Consider the following 16,351-nt stretch of genomic DNA (forward strand, 5'->3'; position numbering starts at 1 on the left):
GAATCAGTGTGGTTTTATTTTTTTTTCTGTTAAGGTATAGGAAAATAAGTCCTATAAGGCCTCTTCCTCTGCAACAAAAATTGTAACTTAAAGGTATATTGTTCTTTAAACTGTTAATGAAATTTTTGGAAGCCAGCCTTTATAAAACACTTTCTTACTAGTATTCATTTGTATTAACAGCCAGAAATCTTATTTTGACGAACATAAGGTGCCTAATTTGACTTGCATAGTAGATCTTAATTGTGCTTGGTGTATGTATACATGCTTCAGTAAGCATAACTATTTTGCAGAAACTTTGTGGACATTACTGAAAAATAACCAACCTTCTTCAACACTCCTTGTGCCCCCATAGTGATAGTTTTTATAAGGTATGCTATAGCACAAAGAAGGTGGGGGAGATTTCACCTGCAGGGCCTTGGTCCTTCTCCAGGAATACAGCAGAAGTCCCAGCAGGGGGGCTTATCCACTGCTGTGTTCCATATGAATAGCATCTCTCTTCCGCTGTCCTCCCTTTGATATGAGAACATGCTGCTTGTTATCCTGTTGCATTCATCTTCTCGATCTGAGAGTCCTTAGGGAATAGTTGCTACTTTTCCTGGCATGAATTAACTTCTTGTTAAGGATATGCATTTGTCAGTAATATTGCTTGCTATCTTTTTGTTCATTATATACATAAAAGGCAGGCATGTGTTTCCCAAAATGTGAACTTGTTTTATGCTGCTAAAAAAAAAATTACCATTCTTAGAGTAGTTTTGATTTTCTTTTAGGCAGGATTTCCTTAAATGCTATTTTTTAAGTAATAAAATTGAGAGGAAGTGTAATTACTTTTGCTTCAAAATTAGGCAGGGAATTGAAGGTATTTGACAACTTACATTTATTATATAACTGATCGTTCCTTTTCATTCCAGATAGTTTTCCAAAAAAAGGTAATAAATAAGCAAGTTTATTTTTGCTAAGGTGTTCTGTGGCTGTGTATCATTCATCAATATTTAAAGAAAATTTCCAGTAAAACAATATTTTCTTTTTGTATTAGTATGATCAATGTCACTAAATATTGCCATGGAAAATAAATTTTTCTACTATTAACGTTTTATTTCATATCTTTGGCGAAAAGGACACTTTACACTAGTAATGCCAGTCAAGTATTGCTGTATAAACAAGCCCTGACCATATGCATGCTCTTGGAAGAAATTTACTGAATGTTTTTCCTTTTCCTGACTTTGGTTTCATTACAGGAGTTTAGTAGGTTCCTTAAGATTTTTCATATCATTTGTGAATACACACAGTGGTTTCCAGTGAATTTTCAAGTATGTCTGACAATAGAAATAGGTACGATTTTAGGGATTTTATGAGGTGGTATCTTCCATTTTAGAAAATTGATAAAAGCTACTCATGTATCACCATTTAAGTTTTTGATACTTACATTCCTCTTCTCTTTGCTTACAGTTGTTATTATGTACTGATTCATTACCACAATTAGTATTGTATTTTTCCTCTGGTTTTAAGCAAAGACACCATTAATGGCTGCGAGTGGATACACATAATTTTGTAATATTCTGATGTATTTTCAGGAAAAGTACAAATTAGCAAAAGGTAATTACAGAGTTTAATTGCATCTTAAGTAGTTTCACTGGGAAAAAGTGCTATAGAATAAAATATACTCTGCTAAAAAAGGTTGATCCTTGCTGTATTAGCTTATAAATAAAGTGTTTATTGGAACCTGGAAATATCTTTTTCTGGTTTTCTTTGGAGAATAGTCACAGAACTATGGAGAAACTCCTACAGTTGCTTGAAAAAACTTTGTATGGAATGAAATTTATCCTGCTGTTATAGATCTATATAAGTTGCTATATTTAAATGTGTTTGTATTTCTTCAGTTGTACTTTTGGAGAGATTTTGGAGATAAATCTGCTCTGTCGAAACTAACTTTGTATTTGTTTTAAGGAAAAAGAAGTGGGGAAATGCATATGTTTTTTTCTTTGTCTTGAAGACATAAGGCTTCAAAGATGTTCTGTTAATCTGCTGCTTTTGTGTACCCAAATAATAGTAAATCGTAAAAAGACCTGGGCAGGACTTAAATTTTGGTTTCACAGGATGCTTTAAATCAATTTTGTTTGTGATTGGCTTTCAAACCTTAGTATTTTTTTCAATGTAGCTCTTAACATGCAGTTTTCTGGTTTTATAATCAAGCAACCAAAGAAAAGTATGTCTTGTATTATCGTTCTGCATTGGTAATCACCAATGGTATAAAGCTTAATTAACAACACACACTAGACCTGTGCCATTTCAGCAAAAAGAGTAATTTGTAGGAATACTAGATTGTCATCCTCTGTCATTGAGCTGATACAGGGTAAAATGACATATTATCGCTCTGTCTTGCAGCTACTCGTTAACATGGCAGAAGAGATCAGGCAGGGAAATTTGTTATGATTGAGGTTTTGGAGATGGGTGTGCTTTTAGTGACACAGTTATCTGTCTTTGTTTTCCCGTGTATTTCAACCTGATTTTTTTTTCTTTCTTTCTTTCTTTTTTTTTCCTATTCCTTTCAACTTGTACTTACAGTCTGGTCCCTCTTGTCCCTTATACTTCAGCTCAGACCACGGAATTGTTTGGAGCACTTCAAAAGATGCTGAAAGCATTGTGTTTATCACTGGTCTCATAACAGGCTGACAGTTTTACTTCAGGTTAGATAATAAAGTTTGGAAAAGTTGCAGACGTAAAGCTTGGGGCCTTTACATAGAAGTATTTAGCATCCTCAACAGTAGTTGAGGTCAGCTCTATAGTACTGTTGGGTCAGCTGGACAAGAATTTCTGCAAATCTGACGCTTAACTCCTATACAGGAGTTTCTCTTTCTATAAAATACTTGCTATGAATATCTGATATAATGCCTCTTGAAGTCATTAAAGACTTTTTAGTGAGTGCTTGCTAATTTATTTTTTTAAACATGCTCTGATAAAAAGAGCTATGTAAATTCGTATATAGCAGGATGGGCCCTCTTTGGAATCTAGCTAAATAGTAGTTATGAGAAAGATGTCAAAGAATGAGAAGAAATAAGATGATAAGGAGGCATATTAGAAAATTGTGACTGGGCTGTAGTATCCTGCTTTGAATTTCAGTCTTGTATCAAAAACCTTAAGTGGATTAAAGCCTTTCTGAAGTTCATCTGTACTGTATCAATTTTAAGTTGACAGGCACAATAGTAAAAAATTGATTTTTTTCTTTTTTTTAATGCTGTCTCAGTACTGACAGAAGGCACTGAGTCTATTCTCAAATGCAGAAATGAGATGGTGTATGATTATTTCATGACAATCTTTAAAGCTCAATATATTGTAATTGTATATGGTTATTTCCATGCAGACATATTTATACTTTTGGTGAGAAAGTTTTTTGTCTAGCTGTCGCATGAATATTTTTTTATGAATGAATTATTTAGACTTGTTTTAAAATAGTAGATAGAATTAAACTGTGTTCCTGACTTTTTTTTTCCTTAATTTGAATATCAGTGTCCATCTCTGGTGGAAAAACTGACTTATTCTTTGTAGTCTAGGAAATGAAGTATGTCAAAAAATGCACAAAATTATCAAGGAGTTTGCTAAAATTCGATAGTTGGATAATCGATAGTTTCTTCTCAATTATTTAGCAACCTCTTACTAAAGGACTGAATGAAATTGATGTTACATAGTTCAGAAAACTGTTTTGAAATCTATAGAAATATGAATATAGTACCAGTCTAGGGTGTTTATAATATGGCATTGCTCACAACAGCACTTTATTTTTGTGGTGTATATATAATATATATGTCTTTTGTGTGTGTGTATGAGTATATATAGTTGGACCATCAAACATATTTGCATGTGTTTCTGAATACTTCTTATTCTTAAATAAATTCCCATAAATAAAATGCTTACCTCTTTGTGTATAATGTGTTTACAGCTTTCTGTAATCTGTTACATGTGGAGGATTTCATCATTCCTAGAGCTTTCCATGCTTCTCTGGCATGATTTTGACCTGTCCATTTTCTATCTTCTCTCTAACCAGTTGCGGGTTTCTTATGCGTGATGTTATATGCGGCACCTCTGGCACATATGTATTTCTGTTCTGATATTTTCTTAAAGAAGAGTAAAAGTTGTCTGAATTCACTCTCTTGCAACTCATTTCAGTTACGTTTCTTCTGTATAAACACTTCTGTCATAGTTGGTTAACTGAAAGGGATTAGACAGTTAATTGAATTTTTAGACATTTCAACTTTGTTTAAAATTCTTTTGATTAGAATCCTTTCTATTTCCCACCCAAATATAAACTAAGGTGCTTAAAGTTGTTAGGTGGAGCTATGATACTACCTGGTTTGAATACTTGTACTTTCTAAAGAAAAATCAAACAGGCACAGGCACTGAAATCTAACAGTCAAAGGGATTAGCTTAATTTCTTCTCTTACGGTTTTCATTTAGGAGTGGTATGTGAAAAACGTTTACTGTGGATATTGTTGCTGAAGTGCTGACATTTTCTTACGATGATAAAGTCTGTTTCTAAAGCTGAATTCTTATTTGCTTGACATAAAATACTTGGACAACTAGGTATCTAATTTTATACTGGCCATTCTGAATTTCCTTGTCTAATATCCCATCCTTATTTTTTCAATCAACTGTTGATTTAGATAGGCTTGTTTTTCTGCCATGAACATAGCATAGTATAGAAAATCTAAATCAAACAATTGATTAGTGAAGAGGTTTTGATTATGAGATGATCTGTTTCACTGATGTGTTTATGTGGCCCTGGAAAACTAGTTTTCCTGGTATTCTGTTGATGTATTATTTAATGTGTAAGTCATTGTTTTTGTTTCATCTTGATGACACAGCTAAAGATTATTATTACAGACAGTATGTTTGTTTCCACTGAAAGGGGCTTGTCTCTGTTTTGAGAAAACAGTAGTATTTATTTATTCTGTTCTTTTTATCAACAGAGAAAATGAGGTGCTGAAAGTGCAACTTAAGAAGTATGTAGGAGCTGTCCAGATGCTCAGAAGAGAAGGTCAGACAGTGGAAGGTAAGGATAAAATGAAAGTAAAAAAGATAATCCGTGCACAGGGTTTGTTTTTCTGTACACTACCATTGAGACAGACTTTATTGGAGGCATAGGTATAGTAAGCAAACAATGGAAGTCACTGCTGGAGATGTATAAAAACTGACAATGAAAGAATAACCAGTGAACAGCCACGTGTCTGGTTTACAAGAATCTGCCTTTTTTTCTTTTGATGGATCCTGGAATGGATCTCTGTAGATAACCAACCACCCAATCCTGTGCAAGCCCTGGTCCATAACCAACACTTCAGCCACAAAACAATCCTAGCGTGTCTGGGGACGTTTCGCACTTCCACATGCTACCCAGTATGACATCAGAACTCCCCCTATTGGAAAATACCAGCACCTGAAGAGCTGACAGTTCTGTTTCTATGAGAACTGTCCCTGATGCATCTCTGACTGGGCTATTTGCTGTTGTGTGGACACTTTTGTAATGCAGATTGATATCAAACAAAAAGAATGTTATGTGGTGGCATACTATCAAATTACTGCTGAGCAGAAACAATCAAGAAATCTTTGCTCTCGTTGGTGAGTCTTCACCAAAATAAATGAAGTAATTTATATGTAAGTGGGGTTAGCAAGAGATAATTATAAGCCCTATTCATCTTTTCCAACCATGGTAGAGTGATATCAAAACTAATATAGAGTAATATTGAAAATAACATATTTGATATCTTTTTTTTAAAGAAAAATACCAATGTAGATTTTTGTACTTATTTTTACAGAATGTTTTCAGGTAGATAAGGTGGTCTTACTTTTTTCCAATAAGAAGCTTTCCAGAAAAAGATACCAGATGAAAATTTAATTTTAAAATAATCTATCAGTTAATGTGATATTGCAACATAAGAATGATTATTTTGAGGAGAGAAAATTTAGTATCTCTAGATTATAGTATTAGTGTAGTTTTGGAGATCAGTATTTGCAGACTGTTTGAAACAGACTCTGTGTTAAGACCAGATATTTCACTTGCTTTGCCAAGTTGCTCTGACTCTAGTGAGCAGATTTTATATCTGAAAGATAACAAGTTAAGTTATCAGCAGTTACCTGTTTTTCTTCAGTGGTCAGCGGTGATAAAAGTGTCCATGATGCTTGTTGAATTGGAGTCTTGATTCTGAATCAATCAAGATCCTTTTCTGATGGGAACTGTATTTCCACTGACTACAGAAGGTGTTTTGAGAGAGGAGGTGGCTTTTCAGAAACTGGCACCATCTGTCTTTTTTTATTTTTTAATTGTCAATATTATGGTCATATAAGTGGCTGTATGAATGAATACTATGTTAATTCTGCTCTTAAGGGCTAGTCACTGTACTTATCTTTCGTTTAAAAGCTTCATTCATCCTTAAAAGGGTTTTTGTTAGTGAGAACACATGTTTTTACTTCCGACTTTGCTGGAGTGTAGTGATTCATATTAAGAATTATTCACGAAAACCATCTTTAAGCTTCTTATAATAGCAGAAATTATCCTTCATTAGATACTGACAGTTTCCATGATGAGTGTAATTATAGGAAAAGAAAAAAAATATTCCTAGGCTAGCTATATTCTGCCATGTTAAAATTATGCAAATTAGAGAGTGATAAGAATAGAAACTGAGTAGGATGGTCAGATTTTATAGATGAAAAAGGGGGATGGAACCATACCAACATTTCTAAAAATGAATACATGTATGCTTTATGCTCAAAGGATATTTAATCAATCCACAGCAATTTTCTGTAATATTTATCATTAGTGACCAGAATAAATTTCACTTACATGCACTATTTGTAATAATTTTTCTTTTATTCTAACTTTACACACTGTATTTTTATAAAACCGATTTTTTTTTTCTTACCTGCCATTGGAGATATTTGTGAAATTTTTAGTAGTACTGGAGCCTCTGACTCAAAAAAAAGTACTTAAGCATGTAAATAATCCCTGAGAACTAACATGTTTAGATGCACTTCAAAAAAGGCAAGTGAAACAAAAAAATGTTTTTTTCTTTTACCAGATTTAGAGAAACTCTTGCACCCATGGTTAATATACATAACTTGTAGTATCTCATTGGAGGTATTCGTATTTTTCTGATGTGAGCCTTCATAATTAAGATTATTTGCGTTATTAGAATATATCAGTACATATATAATTGTGTAACTTAAGGCAAATTACTGAATTCCAGTTGTGGTGTAATTAAAGTGACCATAACAACTTGTCTTGAGTAATTTTGTTCTTAATTATCTTACATGCTTATTATTACAGAGTATATTTACAAGACCTGTTTTATTACTGAGTTCTGAACTTGTGACAATTTTGTGAAGAAAATAGGATGCTGAAACTACTGTTTTCTCTGGTTTTCTCACTTTAAGCTAAAATTCTTGTTCGTTTCTTATATATTAATTTACAGACTCATGGGTTAAGGTTCTTGACTTCTAACTAGCCCTACGTGTAGACAGGGCCATAGAGTTCTGAGCTGTTTAAACTTGGAAAACTCCCATCTGTCCTCTTTTGCTGTAATGTTAGGAAATTGTGTTCGTCAGGGAGGCATAAAGTGTTGCGTACAATGCTGATTTCACTGCTGCCCTATGTTATCATAATAAGTCATTTCAAGGATGATTAATTTTCTTCCAAATGTTATCAAAACAAAAGTCTTAAATGTATTGTAGATTTTAGAACATTATGTGTTTAGACTTTCTGTGAAACTGTTTTGAAAGAGTCAAAATAAATTGAGCTTCTGCTGTTATTTTTATGGCTATAAATAGAGAAGAATCTATGTTTGCCACAATAATCAGATCAGATGCTATTGAGTATGGCTTTTAAATAGTTTCCTAAAATAATAAGTGAAACTCAGCGTAATATTTTGCCTTGCGGTGACTTAAAAAAACACTCAGCAAATGTGATTATAAATAAATTGCCCAATAGCCAGAACTGTGTCAAGTTCAGAATATCATACCAGCTTTCACAATGAGTTATCACTGCCGTAGGCTGATCAGTTTGATACTGGTATTTAAATATCTAATGAATGAGCACCCTGATGTCTCAGCCATCAGCAAGACCTGGATGTGTGCCGTTTCTCAAACCTGTTTAGATACAGTAGTATTATGTATATGAAAATGCTGATCCTGAAAGTTTCTGGCTGAAGAACTTCAAGCAAGATTTACAAGAAATAGTCTTAAAATAGCTTTCAAAATTCACTAAAAATAATAATAAGCTTCTGAATGTATATATTCTTCCTCAAAGCAAAAATCAGTTCCCAGGCTCAAGAGTATTTAGTCAGATCAATTATGGTGTCTTCTATCTACCTTGTAGTGGTTGTATATATAGTTTAGATTTTGAAGAATGCTGAAAGTATTTGTTACATGTCTATTTTATTACAGCTCGTTTACTTTATCTGTTCTAACTTGGTTTTTTAGAAATTCATGATCTGTGAGGAAAAGTTGAATTGGACTTTGTGTAACTCAGGGAAGAGGACACTTACTTAGAATAGGCCTTAAAATGATCATCAAATACATAAATGATACTTAGGAACAGGAATAGAATAAACTGTACTTTTCATTCACTGTGGATAAGAAAAGTAATGGGCTTAAATGGCAGGTGAAGGAAGTTTGATTAGCTATCAAGAAAACCATTCTGAGAAGAATACTAAACTTTAAATAGATTGTGCAGGGAAGCATGAAATCTCCGTTATTGGAGGTTTCTAGGAATGAATTAGACAATTAACTGTCAGGAATGAAATAACTACAGCTGATTCTGCTTTATGCCAAAACGTGAAATACTGGATTAGTATGGAATGTCCATTCTCAGCCCTATTTTCTGTAATTTCTATGATATCTAAGTAGGTGGTGCAAGTAATACAAATTGGTATTTTGGAAGAGAAGTAGAAAAAAGACTTAAGAGAAGCATAGGCTTAGTTTTCAAAGGCTTTGGGTAGGAATTCCAGTTATGTATATTATATATACATATAATATATTATACGTACATTAGGTATCTGTGGTCACAGAACAGCCAAATGCTTTCAGTTTGTATTTTTTCTGTCGAGAGCACCTCTGTAAATATTGCTCACAAGAAAACTTCCTGCAGCATTTGTATTTTAGTACTTGTAATGCTGTTTAGTCTTGCATCCTATTTTGTTACTACTACTAAATGTTTCTTTTAGTACCATTACTTCTGAACAGGTTGTCTTAGATGTTTATGTAATTTAACATTTTAATTTGAGATATCTCTTTGTTTTAGCTCTGCCAAACATTTGGAGCACTGATGGTGAATTTACTATTCCAGAGCAAAAGCAAGTAGAAAACAATGAGGAACTAGCCAGCTCTTATGAAAGAAAATTGATTGAGGTAATGTTTGTACAGCACAAATTTTATGCAATCAAAATTGTAACATAACATTTGAAGCTGTAAATAGTTTCTTTGCTTAGTTGTTTGTTTTTTTTTTTTTTTCCCCACCGATTATTGTAAAAGAAAAGTCTAATTTTTGCTTTAAAAAGAAAAAAATGAAAGATTTAGTTATCAGGCTTCTGTGGTTGAAATACAAATTTGTTCATTCAACTTCAAAGCATATTTAAAGCAATTTAAACAATTAAAAATACTTTTCCTAACAAGGGTACACATTTATACTTTGATATTAAAATGAAGGTTTTAATAAATAAACAAGTTCCTTAAGGTTATAACTGGTGGTGATGAAGTAGAAAGCGTCACAGACAATAGGTTTCAGGTATTGTATAAGTTACAGTACACAATTTACAGGCATTACTGGTTGTCAGTTGAGCTTTAAAATGCTGATCTTCTGAAATCTGTAGCCTATTCTGTGCTTTCTTACTGTTTTCTGATTGCTAAACCATGTTTGATCTTTGCATAGCTTATTGAATACTGCAGGGTGGAAACAGATAATGGAAGCTACTAGTTCTATTGATATGACTATGTTAGAAAAAGTTCTTAATGCAAGATTCACTTTTAAGACTAATGTAAAATTCATTAAAGAAAAAAAAAAAAGATTAGGGTTTCATCCTAAATTTAAATACAAATGATTTTCCAGAGAGAAATAATGAAATTTAATATCTAATACCCATATCTCCTATTAAATATTAAATGAACATTTTTATAAAAAGTAAAACAATTCACTTTCTCTTGCCCAAAATACTCTCAAATTGGGTATTCATATTAACTGATTAACATGAAGATGACTAAAAATGCAGGTCACGCATCAAAGAGATTAATACAGTTCTTCTAAAATATTCATACTTGGTTATCCTTTTCTCAAAGGACCATGTGAACCTAATTCTCTCCCTAATAGCATACCTTTGGTTGGGTTCTTCTGACTCCTTTTCCTCTGTACTTTTCCTATCAAAAGAATACCTTAATTAAGAACACAAGTAAAATCTTTCCATTTTAAAAGCGTCCTCCTTAGTTCTACTGAGTTTGTTCTGCATGTTCAGGAATTTGTTGCTAACACTTCTGAGTTTGTGAAAGACAGTGTTAGCAGTAGCACTGATGATACAGCAGTGGCTGTAACCACTGGCAAACCATGTTGCAAATCACATCCAGAAGAGGAAATCTCCACCTGAGTCTCACTTGTACTGGTCTGTAACAATATCTTCACATAGGAAGATTCAAAATAGGATGTAATCCCTGTGAAAGTACACGTGTATTTGCCAAAATTCATCACTCCTTTTTCTTTCCACAAATGAAAGATGTGAAGTCTTATTTTCAACGGTTAGCCTGTGTTGTGTTCCAAACTGAGGACCAGGATAGAAACCACTCTCGTTCCATTCAGCTAGAGTTGAGTCTGAGAAATGTTCAGGCTTAAGCAGTTTTAGTAACTGCTATTTTTTGCCTAGTAGACTGTTTAACCTGAAGACAAAGATTCCCTTGAATTTCTTGGTAGCTGGTCAGGGTATTGAAGTCTCCCACAGAGAAATAACTAGCTGTCAAGAGAATAAAAAGAATAGTTCTGCAGAGTAATTAGATTTTTTTTTTCCTCTTTTTTCCATTGAAAATTAATTTTGTTCATAATAATATATTGAAAAAAATTTCATTTTCTTCCATATTTGTAAAGAAGTTTGTATTTATTGAAGTTCTTCAGTTGTCATCTGTGAATTGATTGATTTAACCAAGTGGAGAAAGAAAAGTTGGAACTAAACATTTTAAAGGAGTAAAGAAACTTAAAGAAACTTTACTGAACGTTATGCTTAAGACAGTGTTAGAGAAATTTTTGTAAAAATTCTGCATAATTTTTTTTACTGGTCTATTTCCTTAGAAATAGTAATCTATCTGGTTACCACAATTTCTTCTAAACTTCCAGTTCGAAGCTTGTTGAGATACTGATAGGTCTTTGGATACCTTTGGCAATTCCCATATGTTTTCCAATGGCATATGCTTTGGGACTAGAATGCTGTTTTTTTTAGAAGTGAAAGTAGGTCAGTTTATACACCTCTGAAGCCATGAATGATAAAATGTGTTTAAAATCATCATAACATATGTTTTGGGCCATTGCTATTGATTTAAAATTAATCAAAACAAATAAAAAACCTAAAAGGATTGGGGTGTTTGTACATCTGTAAAAGACCTGTGGTCAGGCTGTTATCTGTAAGAAATTGTTTCCAGTTGGTCTGTTTTTGCTCTTTGTGGCTGTAGACCAGTAATGAACTAGTAAACGTATCTAACTAGAGAGAACATGACTTCAACTTTCATTGCAGTTTCAGCCTTTGGTATTTTTATGCTCTATTTAAGGGTAATTTTAGCGGTGGACTTTAACCTACATTTCATCGAAGTTAAATTGTCGGTTATGCTCATGATCTACTAAATTGTATTGTGAGAGAGGTCTTTGAAAACTCAATAAATGAGATCGCATTTTCAGTTTCCTGGCGTAGACTATTCCTGTCAGACTAGGGAATGAGGAGACTAGCACCTCTGCTGGAATAACAGGTTTCTGATGTACTGAAACTTGTATCACAATAGATTAATCCCTTTTTGTTCTGCAGAAACACTCATTTTTACAGGAACGTTGGAGACAAACCAAACAGTTAAAAAAAGAAATCCTTTCCAACTCTCTAAGGCTTTCCTTATAGAAGGCTATACAAAAGGCATTTCTAGGAGTCGGAATTTTTCTACATAAATTAACTCTGAATTGCTCAGTTTTTAAAATTAAGTTCCAGGGAAACCTGCAGTTTGCCTTTTTAATGAACTTGAATACTCTTATACCTTTTCCTAAAGCTCATAGACTTAACTTTTTATGTGGCAAGTGTACTATTATATTTTTATGATAAATAAAAATTGATCTCTGAGCATTTGGTATGTGAGGCTGGGAAACTGTTTTTCAGACATGGAAGGTGCATATGCCGATCACGTGAACTCAGAATGTGAATCACTTTGTTCAAATAAATGCACTCAGTAGATTTCATTTTTGAATATTAGATATTCATGAGATCTGACATGTTAAAAAGGTTAAGTTTAATGTTTTTTACATTCCTGACAAATTATGCAGCTCTTCTGAAAAGCTGATTTTTTTCAAATATTTGAAACAATATCTACAAAAGGTAATTTTGGATATTAAGCCAAACTTTCACCCTTCTGGAGAGTTTCACTTTGTGTATTTTCATGCCTTCTGTTATTCCCTGTTGAACAAGTAATTCATCATCAAGTTGCATGCTGAGGCCTCAAAAGCATGCCACTGATTATTTTTACTCAGATTACCCTCTAGATTTTTAACTTTAATCTCCTCCATTTCATTGCAAAGTGCTCAAATGACTTCAAGCTGTATTGAGGGGTTTTTTTTGAGCCAGCAATTACATAAAAAGAACATGGTAAGTATCACAGTAGTTGGGTAGGTGGCTTTTTAAAACACTTCTAAATGTTTGAACTTTTGGGTTTTGTGTGTGTGTGTTTTTGTTGTTTTTTTTTTTTTTTTTGTAATGGAGTAGGGAAATAGCATAGTATCGTGTGAAAAGCAGCTGTGTAACTTTCTTTAAGGTTTTTTGTGCTGCTGTCATTGCTAGTAAATGGAAGTTCAAAACATAGCCTTTTGGTCTCAAAAAATCTGGAGATGTATTTTAAATTAATTTTGCTGAGATTTACTTTTTACTAAGATTTTTTCAGTAGTATGCTATCAGATAATTAAAGTTTCTAAATGTTGGAGGATTTTCAAATGTGAAAATATGGCTTTGTTCATGATGCAATATAAATGAGTTTTGTTTAGATTTTTTTTTTTGTTACAAAATCCCTTCTCACGTTGTAAGCTATCTGGTCAGGGAGGGTACCTTAAATCACTAAAAGCTTTGCCAAAATGTCTCGGCATCTTTGTAGAATTTTCTCTCAGTTTAGCATAACACAGGTAACAATATACTGTAATGAATTTCTTTACTGTGTCCTGAATTAAGATCCTGAAGTGGGGAATTTTGATGATATAGCAATTTTGGTAACATCTGCATAAAGTGCTACTCATTCTTTAACATGAAATGATTATGTGGAAAGGCTATGACAATGACAAGGCAATTTAGTTACCTGCATAAAAACCAACTCTGACTACGAAGAATTGTCTGACTGCTTGTCAATTTTTTTTCTCATGCTTTTCTTCTAAAAATCCTTTTGATTTGTTCTTTCATTACTTTTGATCCCCAAGTGATTCTACAAACTATTGGTAAGCCTTAGAAGCTTTTACTGTGTTCACAGTATGTGCTCTTACCTGTTAATGACATTCAAAGACAAGAATAAAAGGAAACTTTTATTTAAGAAATAAACTCTGAGATATTAAATAACTTAGTTGAAAACTTTTCTGAGCACCAATACATTGAACTACATGACCCATTTTATTGGAAATCAATGAAGATAAGTTTTGTCTTCTTTTATAGGACTCTGTAGAGACATGGATTTTTTTTTTTTCCTCCTAGATATTAGAATACCTACAAATACAATTATTAAATAATAGCACTTGTTTGCTTAGATGTAACATTTTCTCATAGGAGACAATTGAAAAATAGCCTTTTGTGAAACAACCAAACAAAATGTTTGCTTTTGTTAGCATTGAATAAACGGTGCAAGTTTGATCTCTTCTGTTTGTGTCTCTTTGGTCAGTCATATTATTTCCTGACAGCTACTTTATTAGTGTACTGGCATTCAGCATGCGATTTCTTTCAGCAGGCAAATGATATCAGTGGACAGTGATACTTTTGGAAATCGTTATTTTATTTTCTTATTTAAAGATACTAGTGTGGCATGCAGCCTTGCTATTAAATATTAGTTGTGTTTGACGTCAGTATAGAAAACACATCCTAAATTAGTAAATTGGCCAGCACTTTTCTGTGGAATCACAAGCCCTTCTGTAGCTTTTGTCAGTTAAACTATTACTGAAATACAGTGAGATGTCATTTCATCTGGCCAGTGCACTTTGACAAAAGGGTAGACTTTTTTTTGCAGTTCTTGTAAGAGCTTGTCTCATTTCATAAGAATTGTGAAATATACTTATATATGTGTATATTTATTTTCTCAGTAAGAATTTATTTCCAAATAAAAAAAAGGAAAAGAATTTGGAGAAGCTGTTCACTCCCAAGGGTGCACAATGCACAGTTTCGGTTACTAAGTGCAATAGTATTAGAATTGAACTGGCAAGATCTACATTTCGTGCAACTCTTGAAGTAGAATATATAGTTCTCTGAATGATGTGTATAGCGTCTCTCATGGACAGACTAGTCCTGCCTGAATAAGATGAAGAGTTTTCTTTTCTGAGACAAGAATGATGCAGCCATGAATCACCATACACTCAATCAGTGATCCATTTGTTAATGTGTGCACTGGCCAGAAATTTTAATTTTCTTTACAAACAAACATTTCTGAGTCACTGCTGCTTATATTCAGTTAAAGGTAATTAACTATGGTAAGTGTTGTCTCTTCTGCAAGTTCTACAAGGAAAAAACAGTGTGGCATTTATGGTGAACCGTGGCTATTTCTTATCTTACCCACTGCATTTTAACTGTTACAAGTAACTGTTATCAAGGCAAGATTTCAGGAAGAGGTAGTGTCTTTTGTTATCTCAAATCACATACTTGGGGAAGACGCAGGCAAAAGTCTTCAACGTTAAACACATGCCATGTTTTATGTTGCATCTTTGGCGGCAATATCAATTTAAGCAGCCAATCTATTGCTTGAATCCTGTTTCTATATCACAGGGCACATACTCCACAGTTGTAATGGAACAGTAGTTTCTATGTCCATGGTGCAAACTGGTTTGAGAACCTGGTTTGGCTTAAAATACTTTTGAGGTATTTTCATTCAGATCCCTTTCCTTATCTGGTTGACAGTCCTGCACATAGTGTAGATGGAAATGAATGAACGTGAGGAGCAGCAGTGTTTTGTGCCACTGCTGAAGATTTTCTTCACCCTGGACACAGCAAACACCAAGGTGCATCTAAAGGATGGCATCAACTACTGAATATGTTACCTAACTATGTTAATCTATCACGATTTAAAGGAAAAAGGGAAAATTAATAGCTTAGGAAAGAGAGTTACTAGGAAGGGCATAATAAACAGCAAATTACTATCTGTGGAATAGCGAAACCACAGATTGACGTGACTTTAAGCAGCCCTCTCCCAGAAGGGACTACTGGGGCCCAAAAGGTGTGGCTGATGGTGTGGGATGTCTCTTTATTGTTGCGGTCCACATGGCATATCATATGGGGGATAACAATGAGAAAACCATGATAAGCAAGAAAAGAAACATTTATATTACGCTTTTGTGGTTCCACAGTCACTAATAAATACTGGATCTGTACACTGTCAAGTCAGCTGAGTTCACCAATTGGGTATGGAACCACAACTGCATTTGTGTAGCTAAAATATCAAACTTGTGCAAGTCTGTGTTTTTGTTGGATCTGTGCAAGTTATGGGAGGACAGTTAGTTGCTGGTCTAGTGTAAAGCCTGCTAGGTAAGAATCAGTCTATGTTTTTAGAAAAAATTTAATTCATCAAAGCGATTTACACTAGATAATGTTTTGTGGCATGTGAAATAACTATTTTTGAGTCCATAATTTTTAGTGTCCAATAATAATATTAATTTAGTTCCAAGTCTTGTTTTCTTGGAGGCGGGCTATGGAATGTTTATGAAAAACGGTCTGATAGTAGCTGTGTCTCTGTACTTCATTACTTGTGTCAGATTATCCTTATGAACCCTGGTTGTATGTTTCTAGTATTTTGTGTTAGCTTATGAAGATAATCCTAGTAAAGGGATAATGAGTCGCAATTCAGAATAGCTTTCTCAGCACAGTAGATGAGGTGATACCTTCCTCCAGGTGTGACCTGAGAAGTTAAA

General features: G+C 33.5%; 1 protein-coding gene across 1 annotated transcript in view; it reads left to right on the forward strand.

The window, feature by feature from the left end:
* SNX29 (sorting nexin 29) overlaps nucleotides 1-16,351 on the forward strand; it is a gene marked incomplete at its 5' end in the record, with an annotated part of 130,052 nt that overhangs the window by 40,287 nt on the left and 73,414 nt on the right. Inside the window, 2 exons of the mRNA XM_009886615.1 lie at nucleotides 4,962-5,044; nucleotides 9,284-9,390. Of these exons, the coding sequence (XP_009884917.1) occupies nucleotides 4,962-5,044; nucleotides 9,284-9,390 (190 nt within the window). The remainder of the gene's footprint in view (nucleotides 1-4,961; nucleotides 5,045-9,283; nucleotides 9,391-16,351) is intronic.

The sequence above is a fragment of the Charadrius vociferus genome, unplaced genomic scaffold (genome assembly GCF_000708025.1).
Source record: "Charadrius vociferus isolate BGI_N301 unplaced genomic scaffold, ASM70802v2 scaffold46, whole genome shotgun sequence".
Lineage (NCBI taxonomy): Eukaryota > Metazoa > Chordata > Aves > Charadriiformes > Charadriidae > Charadrius > Charadrius vociferus.